Source organism: Diplodia seriata (assembly GCF_021436955.1).
Source record: "Diplodia seriata strain FDS-637 chromosome Unknown scaffold_10, whole genome shotgun sequence".
In the NCBI taxonomy this organism is placed as follows: Eukaryota; Fungi; Ascomycota; class Dothideomycetes; order Botryosphaeriales; family Botryosphaeriaceae; genus Diplodia; species Diplodia seriata.
In genome coordinates, this window is record NW_027117317.1 from 322,661 (window position 1) to 336,896 (window position 14,236).

Genomic DNA, 14,236 nt, shown 5'->3' on the forward strand with positions numbered 1-14,236 from the left:
TACCGGGTCCGTACATAAGAATATTTACATGACTATCAAGAATGCTGTCGCAGCAGGATTCTTCGTCCCCCGTATCCCAAATTAACGCCATGTGAAAGTAATCCGGGGGTAGTAGATCGGTCATCAACATCGAGCCGGCCGTGATCATGAGGTCGTGGATCTCGTGGTTGCAAAAAGTTTCTCATCGAGTCTTGCCATCGTTGCTGAAAGTAGCAGACGAACGTCGCCGAGAATTCTCCAAACCACGAGCAGCAGATCAAACATCTGCTCCAGAACGCTTGCCGGTTAAGTTCTGTAAAGAAATACAATGTCTGAAGAAAGACACGAGGCTGGTAGGAAGGAAAGGGTGGTAATGATTGACTTTAGCTCTGGTCATACAGCGCCGTGATGAAACGTCCGACCAAACGCGAGGTAAAATTACCCTGCGAATCCGAAGGTATTTGCTTTTGTTGGTGAAGATAGACATCTGTGTCGAATCGTATTAGCCATTAGCCTCGGACTCATGCACCGGCTGGACTCACAGTTGTTGCTCACGAGCTTCCTAACGTTCTCAGCGAACAAGGCACAGTTACGCTCCAGTTTGCCTGCCCAGTATGCTCCATCGCGATGCACAATAGGGTTCTCGCTCTTGCTACTACGGCGCATGAAGAGCGCCATGACAAACGAGAACTTGACGTCAATAGCCTCACACGCTCGCCGGGCGCCTTCCCGAGCATGCCTTTCGTCCATGCCCTCGGAGACCGTCTTGTGGTCCATGACGAGCTGGATGGTCTTTTGCGTATCCTCATGCACCATGGCAAGGCCAAGCATGGCACAGAAGGCGGCGGTCCACTTTGCAGGCGGCCATTGAGTCGACTTCTTGAGCATCTGTTGCAGACGTTTGTATACCTCATGCATAGTGGTCTTGTGCAGTCCGCAAAAGAGATACTTGAGCTGCCGGTTGACTACCCGGGGCGAACAGAACGGACCGTAGTCGGACGCCGAGCGACGATCAAACCGAAGGCGGGGAAGAACTTGAGCGCGGTTTGCTTCTTCGAGGACAAGCGTGTGGCCCATTATGTAAGTGACAACAATGAGGCGACGGACCTCATGAAGGAGTAGCTTCTATGTGGCAGTCAGCGGTTGCACAATAGACGTGGTGAATCGTCGCAGCGGACTGACCTCATCTTTGGACTCAGGCTTGAGGTCACGGATAAATTCCAGAAGGCGGAGCTGGAAGTCGTATTCATCGTCCGAGCAATACATCTGGGCAAAGGCGCGGAAATGATGTTCTACAATCTCATCAAGGTATTTCGAATAACGCTTGATGTCTTCCTGCTCGATCTGCATCATTCCCAACGGCGGTGAGGGCTTTTCGCGTCGTTGAGATAAGCCGGTCTTGTGATCCTTGAAATACTGAAATTGCCGTGCTGATTCGTGGGTTTGAGGGATGAATTCGTAAGCTTCGCAAATCATGGCCGGAAGACCGCGTCCGGGGATCAGTTTGAGCTTGATGCGCATGTTAGTCCACCCTGTGGTGTGCTTCCCCACAAAGTCCTCGAGTGTTTTTGGCTTGTGTAGATCAGTCAATTGAGCTGCTTGATAGTGTCAGTGTGATCCACGAAACGAGAACCTTGGCGTTCTTACAGGGAAGGAAGAACTCCAGCAAATCCCAGAGCGGCGTACGATCACAGGCGAGTTGCGGATGAGGGCCATTGGCCTTGTGTTTGCGCTTCTCGCACCGGTGGCAGGGGTCGCCTGGCCCACACTGGTTGGTAGTGTCAGCACGTACACCGAACGGGGGGCCACCGAGTCACATGCTCACCTTGTCCCTCTGAAGCGCGCAGGACCAGCACGCGCCGACTTCACGCATCGTATTCGCATCTTTTCTCTTCTCCGGGTCCAGGTGTGAACCGAGTTGCCGGCCACCGGACCTCTGCGCCGCATTTGCCTGCAGAGACAAATCCACGGATCCAGTTGCGGTAGGGCTTTCGGACGCCTGCGGCACGTGCTGCGCGGAAATCATTGGTGGACTCTCACCGCCGAATGGGTTGATAAAGCCTGAGCCTTGGTTCGCAGGCACTAGAGCTTCGGCCATGTGTTCCATAGAAAGGCTCACAGAACTTATCGAGGAGCGCGGGTGCGATTCCGCAGTCGGAGAAATGAGACTTGCATCGGCAACATAGCCGGGAAATGGGTATTGATCGGCCGTTGAGAAAGCTTGAAGAGGAGACGTATCGACGAAGAGGGGCTGTTGAGACATCATGTCATTGTTGACGTAACCGTGGGCAGCGCTGCTTTGGATGGGGAAGGACACCTCCTGACCAGTCGAAAAGGCGGCGGACATGTCTAGCGAGGCGGCCGGAAGGACAGTAGGAGACGTTTCAGGGGAAAGAGAGTGGGAGGTCGACGCAGAGAGGCTTCGTCGGAGCTGCTCCTCGGTGACAGGCGGCATCTGAGGAGGGTTCCCGGCAAGGTAGTAGCCAGGTCCAAAGACGAGGGCATCGGGCGCCGCCTCCAAGTTCATCATGTTCCGCAGAGATTCACTGCTCCAGGGCTGCTGCTGTGGCTGCTGGCGCTGCATTTGAGGAAAGGGCTTGGCCATGTCGAGGTCGAAATGGGAGGCCGATGGGAACCTTGCGAGGTCGGCCGCAGGCTGGGCATTGCCCATGGCGTGCATGCCGGTTCGAGCGGTAGGAGACGGCGAAAAATCCGGCTGGGCGCCTGCGCAATGGTCAACGCGGGGACATGGCGACATGGACAGGATGCTGCTACCATGCTGGATTGGATACTGGAAAGGCTGGGCAGCGAACGCAGCATCCTGCTGCTGCTGGACGGACATCTGGGCTTCGCTCGGCATCATGGGGAAAAGGTCGGTGACGCGATCATAGGAGCCGTGCGAAGGGGCGGTAGGACTGTCGAGCGAGGTGATGGAGGACTGTCTGGGCACCATTTCCCAGCTCTGGTCGATGCTCGGGCTGCTCTGGCTCCAGAGGGCGGGGTTCATCTCCAGCATCTGGTCGATGGACGCATTCATCTCGGGCGGGGTGTGGACGGGCACGGAGGCGGGCGAGTTCGAGGCGCTGTCGGGCACGTCCGGAGAGATGGGCTGGAGATTGGACTGGAGGTGAACATTGGAGAGGATGCCGTAGGGCTGGGCCTGGACCAGCGGGGTGATGGGGAGGGGCAGGCCGGTAAGCTGCTGAGGCGGCGGGGAGTAGCCGGAGTTCAAGGAGCTGTTCGGCGACTTGGAGTAGGCACGGTCGCTGCCGGCGAGCGAGGAGAGGACAGTTTGGAAGTCGTTGTCGCCGTCGGGCCAGCTGTCGGGCGACATGGGGCCAAAGAAGCCGTCGCCGGCGTCATGCCATGGTCCAGAGGTGGTGGTGGTGGTGGTGGTCATTGTCGGCCCTCGGGCTCAGGGAAACGGAGGACTGGTCGCGCACAACAGCCGGCATCCGCGTAGCTATTAGGCCATTCCCGAGCGGGGCGCGGGCGGTGGTGCTCTGGCTGGAGGCGGTTGCGACAGTGTCGGGATGAGGTCAGAAGGCGCTGGACTGGAAGATTAGGAGGGATGGACCTCAGGGCAACCCTGTGGAGGATCTTCGAGCGATGGGCGCGGGTGATAATTGAAACAGGTCAATGCGGGCGCGCGAAGAGGCTGCGGCTCTGGCAGCGAAGGAGCGCAGTCTCGAGGCCACCAGGGTGGTGGTGGGGGCAAGTCAGGCAGACTACGCCGCGGACGGCATAGCGTTCTCTCACCGGTCCAGCCTGCGGGCTGACGGCTGCAGAAACGCTCCAACGACACCACGCCCGCCGCCCCCAGCCTGGCGAGCCCGCCGCGGCGCACTATTTATTGAAGCCGCCGCGCCCGCCGCCTGCTAGTCGCCCGCGCTGCCCTCCGCGCCCGACCCTCACCGCCGCGAGCAGCGGCCGGCACGAACCTTCGCAGGACTGCCCGCGGCGCGCACGCGGGCTGGACCGCCGGGCGAACAGCCTGGCAAATGATAGCTTGACAGCGCAACGGGCGTGCCTGCCTGCCTGCTCGACCCCGGCAGTCAGCGCCGCGCGTGCTGCGGGTGTCTGGGGAGGGCGAATGCCGGGCGCGCACGCGGCTGCCAGGCGTTGGCTAGCGGCGTGTCCAGCGGCAGTGGGGGAGCCTGCGACAGGGGCCGAAGGCTCGACCTGCCCTCGAACCGCTCTAACCTGCTCGCTGGGCGCCTGAGCATCACGGCCGCGAAACCTGCGCGTTGATTGCCGGGAGCCTTCCGGCGGACCGCTGGGCGATTGCGGGTGCGTTCCGCGGCCCTGGCGCCGAGTCTGGCCCGCCGTCCAACGCTCATCCAAGCCGTCGCCCTGCTGGAACCTGCTGCAGTGGAGCCCTGCCCTGACGGATCGCCTTGTGCTGCAAGGCCGCTGCCGCTGCCGCCGCTGCCGCTGCCGCTGCTGCTGCTGCACGCACGCTGGCGGCCGTTGGCGGCGAGGCTCGACGGATGTGCCGTTGGCGTGATTGGCCGGTACGAGCAGCCAGCGCGTGGCACGCGTCGAGCGGAATGGCGCAAGCGCGTCAGCCAAAATAGGCTGCTGAGCAGTGGCGTCGATCCAAGGCGGCTGGCAACGGGCGAGGTTGTCTTGCGACTGCAGGTGCTGGGCAGCGCTGTCGGGTAGTACTTGCCGGACAGGGCTGAAACAGGCTGTCCTACGTCATCGTCAACTACGGTCCTGCATCACAACAGGAGGGCCTCAATGCCGTCGCAACCGCCGCCTGTCGAGTTACCTGTCCTACGCGTCTTCTAAAAGCCAATGCCGGCCTTCTGTTGCCGCCTCTGCCCCTTGCTCCCAGTGCGCTCCCGTGCTGTGACTCTGCGCCCCGTAAGCCGCGCCGCACGATCCCGACGCCGTAATGGACGCTCGCGACGACACCGAGCCGTCTAGACGCGACTACAAGGCCCCGTACACCACTCACCACCCCGTTCCGACCATCGGCCGTTACCGCGAGGAGAAGGCGCAGCGCGAGGCCCAATACGCCTCTCCAACCTCCGCCCAGGACGACTCAGGATGGACCGAGCGAGCTGCAGATACTGCCAAGGCATACTGGAAAGGCGAAAAGCACCAGGCCTCGCCCTCCGACTCCAGCACCAGTGCCCAGCCGTACCCGAGCCACAACAAGAACTTAGTCGAACGGGAAGATGACCAGAGTCTGCCAGAGCATCAGGGCCAAGATGAGGAGCCAATGGACTCCGCACACGACCCTGCTGCTCGGAAAGACGGTGAGGGTGGTGGAGACGTTGCCGAGGACACTTCAGAGGACACCATGGCCACGAAAGATGCCAGAGAGCGCCGGAAGCTGATGAAAAAGAAGGGCGACGATCCGACCAAGCGGACTGTGACTGACCCTGTCACCCACCTGCCCATCACCATCCACGACTTCACCAAGAATGACCTCAAAACTGCTCCTCAAAACGAACCAGCCGCAGGCACCCACCGACGTACCGCTACTGGCACCAGCGCTAAGGACAAGAGCGAGGACGATCTGCGCGACGAGGCCACTGACAGCCAGGCATACCACTCGGGCATGGAGATGCTCTTCCCGCCGCCAGAATTCGACAACATACGCGTAGAGCTGGCAAGGATCTACAAGACCGCTGCTACAGTCGGATTGTCCCTGGTCGTGGGGTTGACCTCTCTGTTGCTAGCTCTGGCGCGGTTCTTCATCCGCTCAGATTTCCGTCTCCAGGTGGCTTCTCCGGTGATCCTGCTCGCAACAGCAGGAACAGGAGCTGCGATCATATGGGCAATGCGCGACTGGATCGACAAGAAAGTTGCAAATCTGTGGGATGATGAGACTTGGGAGGCCGAAAGGCAGAGGGGTAAGGAGCTGGCCAAGGCTGAAATGCCCGAGTCGACTCAGTGGCTCAACTCCCTTCTTGCGTCCATTTGGCCCCTTGTGAATCCAGACCTCTTTACTAGTCTGGTCGATACTCTCGAGGTAAGAGCTGCTCTTGCCCCTTGCCTATACTGTTCTGTTAACGCGTGACGCATTTCAGGATGTCATGCAAGCTAGTTTGCCCAAGGTCGTGAGAATGGTCAGCGTGGACGACCTCGGTCAAGGCAGCGAGTCTGTCCGCATCCTAGGCGTTCGTTGGCTACCAACTGGAGCTGCCGGCATGTCTGTGTCGCAAAGCGGGAAGCTGAAGGGCAACGGGGACTCGAAGCACAGCGACCGCACCGTTCCTAACGAGGGCGAAACAGAGAGCATCCAAGACGACGAGGGTAAGAAAGAGAAGAGCCCAGACAAGCTACAGGAGAACGAAAACATCGGCGAAGGCATGGAAGCTGAAGAAGGTGATTTCGTTAATGTGGAGATCGCCTTTTCATACCGCGCGAGGACTGTTCGCCGTGGAATCCGGGACCGGGCCAAGAACATGCATCTTTACCTGGCTTTCTACCTTCCAGGCAACATTCGACTGCGTAAGTAACTCAAGCAGAGACGGTGAAACTCGAGCTAATCCTGCCAAAACAGCTGTCTGGGTCGAGTTGCATGGACTCGTCGGAACTATGCGCTTGAGACTCCAGCTTTGCCCGGATCCACCCTTCTTCAGTCTCTGCACCATGACATTCTTAGGACAGCCCAAGGTCTCGGTCTCTTGCATACCGCTGACCCAGCGCGGGCTCAACATCATGGACCTGCCCCTGATCTCCAACTTTGTCCAAAGTTCCATAGACGCTGCCATGGCCGAATATGTCGCGCCGAAGTCTCTCACGCTCGACCTGAAGGATATGCTCATGGGCGACGACTTCAAGAAGGACACAGCTGCTCGTGGAGTCATAATGGTCCGGATAGTCCGCGCTTTTGATTTCAAGGAAGGGGATGCTGGTTTCCTGTGGAAGAAAGGCTCGACCGACGGCTACGTATCGGTGGGCTGGGCCAAGTTCAGCAAACCTTTGTGGTCAACACGGATTATTCAGTCAGAGATGGAGCCGGTGTGGGACGAAACAGCGTTCGTGCTGGTGACTGCGGATGAACTGAATGTTGAGGAACGTCTGCGCGTCCAGCTGTGGGACTCTGACCGCACGACTGCCGACGATGATCTGGGAAGAATTGAACTGGACATTAAGCAGCTGATGCGGTCGCCTGAAAGCCGCGGCAAGATGATGGATAGAGTAGATGGGTTCAAAGCTCTCACTGCAGGCGAAACCATGCCAGGGAAGTTAAAGTGGAGCGTTGGGTACTTTCCGAAAGTCCGCGTGCTTGACTCGCAGCTAGCACAGCAGCAAGCAGACCCTGAGATTCGTTCAGTGGACCAGCTAAAGCAAATTGCCGATGAAGAGAGCGAACAAAAGCTTCGCGAGTCCAAGAAGGACGAATCTGCTGAACTCGAGCAACAGAAAGCACAAGATTTTAAGGTGAGTCGCTGCCAGCGATCTCTGGTAACCAGCACTCTAACAGCACTCCCCAGGAGAGGCAAGACCAATTGCTTATATCCTGCCCACCGCCCCAAGAATATCCGAGCGGCATCCTCTCAATCACTATCCATCAGATCACAGGGCTCGAGCTTGAGCCTATCAACAAGAACAAAGCTAGCAAACACGAGGCAGATAGTGACGAAGAGCAAGAGGGGGATGATCTGCCGAGCTCATACTGCAACATCATCATTAATCACGGGAAGGCTTTCCGCACGAGGACGAAGCCGAAAAATTCGCAACCTTTTTTCAACGCTGGCTGCGAGCGCTTTATCCGCGACTGGAGAAATACCGATGTCCACATTTCAGTGCGGGATTCTAGAGTCCACGAAGACGACGCACTTCTTGGAATCGTGTATCTGCCGCTTGACAAGGTCTTGGCGAAGCGGTCCCAGGTCAACGCCTTCTTCCCGTTATCCGGCGGCGTTGGGTACGGCCGCGCTCGTGTTTCCATGGTCTTTCGCTCAGTTCACCTGCAAGCACCACGCAACATGCTTGGCTGGGACTACGGAACCCTAGAAGTCGCCCCGAACACAGAATCAACAGACCTGCCCCCAGACTTCATGAACCTACGTTTGAAAGTCCGCACAAATCTTGGGCGAGGCAAGATGTACAGCTGTGGGCCGAGTGCTGATGGGCATCAGCAGCCGCACTCCAACGGCACTTGGAGGAGCAGGCGCTTCAAGCCACTTAAGCTCGCGGTTCGCAAGCGCTATGCCAGCCCCGTCATCGTGGAATTCAAGAAACCGAAGTCTGTGTTGGACGGGCTGCAGGCTTACGGCGTCTTTTGGCTCAAGGATGTACCGGACAACGAGGAGCAAACCATCACGGTCTCCATCTGGAAGGGTGGCGACATGAAGCATGCGTTGACGTGCTCCGCCGATGAAGTACGGGGAGCGACAAAGGTCGGGACAGTAACCCTTCGCGTTACGCTCTGGAGCGGCTTGTCCGGCTATCATATCCCATTGGCTTCCAAGGACCCGAACATTGCGCAGGTCATGGAGGTATTGGACACAGCTCATGACAACGATGAGATGGATTTCGACGTCGGCGACGGTGGCAGCTCAAGCAGCAGTAGTTCTTCAAGCAGCGACGACAGCGGCGACGAAAGCGACTACAAGAGGAACGAGGACGGCGACGTTACGCCCACGACGTCTGCGAGCCGAGGTAGTGGCGAGAGCGTCCGCAGCGGCGGATCAGATGGCCTCAGCAAGAATGGGAAGAGAGGCTTGGCGGCGTCGGTCAAGGAATACAAGAGGCACAGGAAGCAGTTGCATCGAAGTAATCGCGGCATGATGCAGTGGAAAGGTCCAAGGACATTGCAATGGATGAAGCATAAGGTTGAGCATGGAGAGCAGCGGGTTGAAAATCTGTTCAAGCATCGAGAGCGTGAGGCCGGTATCGAGACGGAGGTCTAGTCACCTGGGCTTTAAGCATCAAAGGCTACTTGTATAGCATTACCTGGAGTTGGCGCTTCTCTGATAAGGGGCTGGGGCGCGAACCAGATGCCTTTTGTATTGTAAATTAACATCTGTACTTTGTTAACACGTTTGACAGCTTCGGCCCTGCAATTACCTGCAGCTGTCCGTTGGTGCGAGGCGTAAACATCGAAAACGGCACGACTGATCGTCGTCCTACAATTTAGCTTGCACGGGTAAAACCACTCGGCCTGGTAGGCACATTGCTGGAATCAGTTTCGTGAATGTGACGTGCATGCCCACAGCTTCTCCTTTTATCCGCCTATGATAGGTTACCTACTAGTTCGCCAGTCGTGGTGGTATCACCGACGGATCCGAAAACTACAAACTATACCAAGTTCCGGCACGCAGCCGGAACTCCCCAATTTCAATTCCCACTGACGCAAAAAAAAAAAAAAAAACCTCAAACGGAGCCCTATGGTCGGGTGGAGGAGGGTGGGCTCTCATCGGGACACAGGGAAATCCCGTAGTTTTGCTCCTTTTTTGTCCATTACTATTGAACTTGTTGCTGACGCATGACAATAATTTTGCTTCTGCTTCTTCTTCTTCTTCTTCTTCTTCTTCTTCTTCTTCTTCTTCTTCTTCTTCTTCTTCTTCTTCTTCTTCTTCTTCTTCTTCCTTGTGTCCGAGCTCTCTAGGATGTGTGATGCGAGTCAAAGGGTGGGCTGTCGGGTGGTAACGAAGTAAGCGTACCAAGGTTTTGTTGAATATCAAGCCGAACGCAGGCAAACTTCCAGTTGATTGCAGGCAAATAAGCCAGAAACCAGCATCCAGGTCTATAAAAGACTGGTAGATAGCATGAATACAATCTCTATGCGAACATTTCAACTGGTTTGACACCTGTGCCTCAGGAACGAAGCTCACTACCCGCATTTAGCCGCTCTCTACCTTACGAGCACCACGTAATCACTGCACCTGGATATTCGACACGTTTTTGAAGTGAGATGGTAGTGGAACGAGGTTGTATTTGCGTACAAACGTTAGTAAAACATAGCTTTTGTGCCTTCTATGCGCCTCCAATGCGACCTCAGCGCGAGCCATCCACCAAATCCCCTTTCGTACCCTCGAGTCCTGTCCTCATGATAACTACTGCATGACGTGAGCCCTTCATTTGGTTCTGCGGATTTTCCTCTTCCTGCTCTCCGCGTTGGCGTTGATCGCCGTGGCACTCTTTAGAGTGTCGCTGATCTCCTTCGCATCTACGTCGCCATTCGATGCGCCCTTATCGTCTCCGTCGACCTCGAGCTCGACGTCTTCGGCAGCGGCTTCCAAAGCAACATCCGAAGAAGACTTTCCGAAGAGACGACCGATGGATTTCTTGTAGAACCATACGGGCACGCGCACTACGGCGGTATCGAAGAAAGTTGGCTTTGGAATCTCCTCGACCTATCGAGGACAGTTAGCATGAATCGCCGCGGGGTGGCAGTGCAGCGGACTTACATCGAGCAGAAATTCGTGGACGTCACCATCCTCGGTTTCCTCTTCTAGGAACACATTGCCGGCACTGTCTACAATGAGGACTTTGCCGTTTTCGGCCTGGACGCGTTTCTTCGGACCCCGTGGTCCGCCACTGGTAAGCTCGGCCTCGACTGGGGTACTGACCCCAGAGTTGCGAGCCTTCTTGGCGGCCTTTGCGCTCTTGGGGGCCTTTCCTTCCTTGCGAGCTTCCTTTTCCTGCATGCGTTTCTGGCGACGATTCAAAGCGACGGGCTGGCCGTTCTCATCGACATATTGCTGTTCCTGCGGGGCAGGTTGCTCGACGGGTGTAGCAGTACCGCTGTCTCCACCGAGGCCGCCAGGAATGCCCTGGATGCCCAGCTCATCGCCCCAGGCAGCGCGCCTCGCATGCCTAATGTAGCGGTCGACGAAGTCGCGCTGACGCTTCCACCCAAGGTACAGAGCGCCGTAGTGAGCAGCGCCTCCCATCATGGCAAAGAGACCGAAAAGCACGGAGCCAAGGCCCGGACGGTAGCGCGAGTAGTAGTAGCCAGTGCCGCGCCAGGCAGGGAAGCCATTCCTAAGGAAGTGGTCGTAGCGCTCGCGCTCAGGACCACGCAGGATGTTGGCGACGACGCCGAGACGGGCGAAGCGTGCGGAAGCCTCCTTGTCGAATTGGCGCAGCTCCTTGGCCGAGGGCTGCTTGCCGGACTTGTTCTTGCCAGAGGACTTGTCTTTCTTGTAGGCCGAAAGGTAGGTCTGGCGGGCCTTGTCGGGATGGATCTGGCGGGACTTCTTGCGGTACGCCTTGTTGATCTCATCCTGCGAGGCCGAGGGCGCGACGCCGATGAAGGAGTAGAAGGAGGCATCGGGGCCCTCGCTGGTGACGACCTCGTCGCGGAGGCGGAAGATCTCATGGTCTGCAGCGGGCGGAGGGAGTCAATGGCAGCCAAACGAGGGGCGGGCGGGCTGGTGCACAATGCACGCTGGGCCGGGAGCACGCACCTTCCTTGGACCAGGCGGCCGCGAACGAGACAAAGGCACACAGCAGCAAAGCTGCCAGCGCGACGGGCCTCATGGCGGGCGACAGGCCGAATTGGACGGGGCGGGCTGGGGGGATGCCGAAGAGGTGGGTGCGAAGCTGAGGAGATGCAGTGCGGGTGCGATCGAGGCTGGCGGGCGTGGGTGAACGTGTACCAATCAGCGGCGCACAGGTGCCCGGGCGGCAGAGGGAGGGCGAGGATAAAAGGCCGCGGGATCTGGCGCAGCGCTCGCTGCAGAGAGGCCTCTTCCTACGTGTTAACTTTCTGCAGAGCGAGCTGCTGGCGGCGTCCGTGCTGCCGCAGCCTTCGTTCGCTTGATCTTCAGGGGGCTCGCCGCCGCCGCGTGCGTGTGGCTGAGCGAGGCGCAGGCAGGCGCAGCCCAGGGCAATCACACACGTCTCCCTTCCGCCAAAGAGTCCACGCTTCCCGACTCCAACTCCTCAACACCGCTCCGAGGCCACGACCCGCCGCAGCCTTCACGCGCCCCAGCCCTCCGGCCCACTATAGGTACGTTGTCGCCCGCTGCCCGCCCTACTGCTGCCCACGCCGCCCGCCGGCCTCGACGCTGCCAGCGCCCATGAAGAGACATCGAGCTGAGCCAGGCCCGTTGCAGGAACTCGCCGCTGCCCGCGCCCGCACCTCCGCCGCGCCCGTCCGCCACAATGGCCCGCATCAACATCCCCATCGACGCCCTCACGTCGCGCCTGCAGCTCGGCTCGCGCTTCGAGGGCATGCGCAACACGTCCTTGTCCTCGCGCTTCGCCAACCTGCGCCCCGTCGGCGAGTTCTTCGACATCAAGCGCCTGAGCAAGCCCCAGAACTTCGGCGAGGTCCAGTCGCGCATGAACTACAACCTGGCCTACTTCAGCTCCAACTACCTCGTGTTGTTCGTCATGCTCGCCTTCTACTCGCTGCTCACCAACCTCACGCTGCTGTTCGTCATCCTGCTCGTTGCCGGCGGCATGTTCGGGATCGGCAAGCTGCAGGGCGCTGATCTCGACGTCGGCTTTGCCCGCGCCACCTCCAGCCAGTTGTACACGGCGCTCTTCTGCGTCGCTGTCCCGCTCGGCCTGTGGGCCTCGCCTATCTACACGGCGCTGTGGCTCGTTGGCGCCTCGGCCGTCACCATTCTCGGCCACGCGTCGTTCATGGACAAGCCCATTGAGTCAGCTTTTTCCGAGGAGGCGGTCTAGGTGGTCGGCCGCGAACTCCATACGCTAGTGTGCCCCCTTGGGGAAGACCACCAGGGGCAGGGGGACCCCGCACGGGGAGGAATGGGATACCGTATGGAGCCAGGTTGCAGGAGCTGGGTGACAGTGATGATGACGGTTTTTCGGCGCGCGGCGTGCACGGCCAAGGGGGCGTGTTTCTCGATCCGATCTTGCAGAAGGGGGCAACAGCAAGAGCTATTTCCAATGATGCTTTGTACTACGACGGCATTGATACAAGATGGAATGCAAGGGGGGGAATTGATTACGATAATCCAGCTTATAGGCCGGCCTATGAAGACGACTACTATGGTGCCCGCCTTAAACCAGACGAGGAAGAGCTCCTCGTCCAACGCGCTCTCGACCGCATACGCATTGCCCGCTCGCGCGGCCAGCCCAACGTCAACCTCTCGCACGAGGAGCTCGAGGCGCTTGCGCGTCCGCACCTCCAGCAATCTCCCAGGCCGTCGGGTCTCGCTGCCGCACGGCCCTCCTCGAAGGGCCGGTCCAGCAGCAGCAACAACAACAGCTCCCGCTCGAAGAAATCCAGCTCAAGGCCCTCGCTATTCTCCTCGTCGCCACGCTCATCGCGCGCTCGCTCGGGGAAATCGGATAGCAAGCGTCGCGACAGCTCCGCTCACGAGTCAGACGCCCCGTCTGCTGCACCGCCACCAGGCCTGCGCATCCCCGGTGCAGGCGCCGCTCCGCTAGGCTACGCATCCCGCCCGTCTTCTCGTCCCGACTCCCGTGGTGCTAGCGGAGCTTACCATGGTGCTATCGGACGGGAATGGGTAGACCCGCTCTATGATCCTGTCACTCGCGACTACGTGAGACCCAGCAGCCGGGACTCAATCGGCTTCACCCCTGCCGAGGAAGCAGAGTACCTCGCCCACCGTGCTAACCGCTCGCGCTCCGGTTCGAGCGTGCCAGGCTATCTGCCGCCACCGTATCCAACCTATGCGTCTGAGCGTGAACGCGGCAGGCCCTCCGACGCCGATCCCTTCGTTTACCAGACCGGCGGTCCTCCGCCTGGATTGTACGCACGCAGTAGCGCGTCGTCGAGCCCAAGTAGCCAGCGGCACGCTATGTTCAGCTCTTCTGCTGCCGTGCCTCAAGGCGGAGAAGGTGTCGCATACACCGCCGTTCCGCGCCGCGTACCTGTTCCTTCGGGAGCCTTCTCTACAGGAGGCATTTCCCGTTCAAGCGATCTTGCAGGACTTGGTCGTGGAAGTATCTCCGATCCTGCCCTGGGTTACAGGACTTCGGGCGGTCAGCGGAAGAGGGACCTCGAGGTCGAAGTCGAGTATGACCTACCGAGTACAAGTGGAAGTAGCGGCGAGAGCGACGGCGCTCACCAAGGTGTCAAAGTCAGTGACACGGATTTTGAAGCGCGAGCGGGATTGGGCGGTCGGGCCAAGGAACTTGAACGTGAAGCAAATGCGAGTGGTCGGAGCGGGAGCGGTAGTGGGAGCGGCAGCGGAAGTGGAAGAAAGCGAAAGGGGAAGAAGAGATAGCTTTTTTCTACTCATCGTTCTACGGTTTCCACCTGCTCTGTTCCCTACTCTCTTGTACGTCTTTCAAAGAATGGGTGGAATATCAAGAATTCGCGTTTTGTACGATCGGATGGATT

General features: G+C 58.7%; 4 protein-coding genes across 4 annotated transcripts; 2 read left to right on the top strand and 2 right to left on the bottom strand.

Moving 5' to 3' along the window:
* Positions 1-362: 362 nt before the first annotated feature.
* Positions 363-3,379, bottom strand: SLS55_009297 (uncharacterized protein; the record flags this gene model as incomplete). The annotated part of the gene is made up of 5 exons (XM_066780698.1): positions 363-466; positions 522-1,104; positions 1,162-1,574; positions 1,627-1,747; positions 1,805-3,379. 5 exons carry the CDS (start codon positions 3,377-3,379, stop codon positions 363-365), a joined length of 2,796 nt encoding a protein of 931 aa, XP_066628644.1.
* A 1,500-nt stretch (positions 3,380-4,879) lies between these two features.
* On the top strand, positions 4,880-8,858 carry SLS55_009298 (uncharacterized protein; the record flags this gene model as incomplete). Its single annotated transcript, XM_066780699.1, has 4 exons — positions 4,880-5,965; positions 6,024-6,447; positions 6,602-7,383; positions 7,437-8,858. The coding sequence occupies 4 exons, from the start codon at positions 4,880-4,882 to the stop codon at positions 8,856-8,858; spliced, it is 3,714 nt and encodes a 1,237-aa protein (XP_066628645.1).
* Positions 8,859-10,025: 1,167 nt separating this feature from the next.
* On the bottom strand, positions 10,026-11,433 carry SLS55_009299 (uncharacterized protein; the record flags this gene model as incomplete). The annotated part of the gene is made up of 3 exons (XM_066780700.1): positions 10,026-10,304; positions 10,359-11,275; positions 11,361-11,433. The coding sequence occupies 3 exons, from the start codon at positions 11,431-11,433 to the stop codon at positions 10,026-10,028; spliced, it is 1,269 nt and encodes a 422-aa protein (XP_066628646.1).
* Positions 11,434-12,060: 627 nt separating this feature from the next.
* Positions 12,061-12,591, top strand: YIP3 (Prenylated Rab acceptor 1; the record flags this gene model as incomplete). The annotated part of the gene is made up of 1 exon (XM_066780701.1): positions 12,061-12,591. One exon carries the CDS (start codon positions 12,061-12,063, stop codon positions 12,589-12,591), a length of 531 nt encoding a protein of 176 aa, XP_066628647.1.
* Between the last annotated feature and the right edge of the window lie 1,645 nt (positions 12,592-14,236).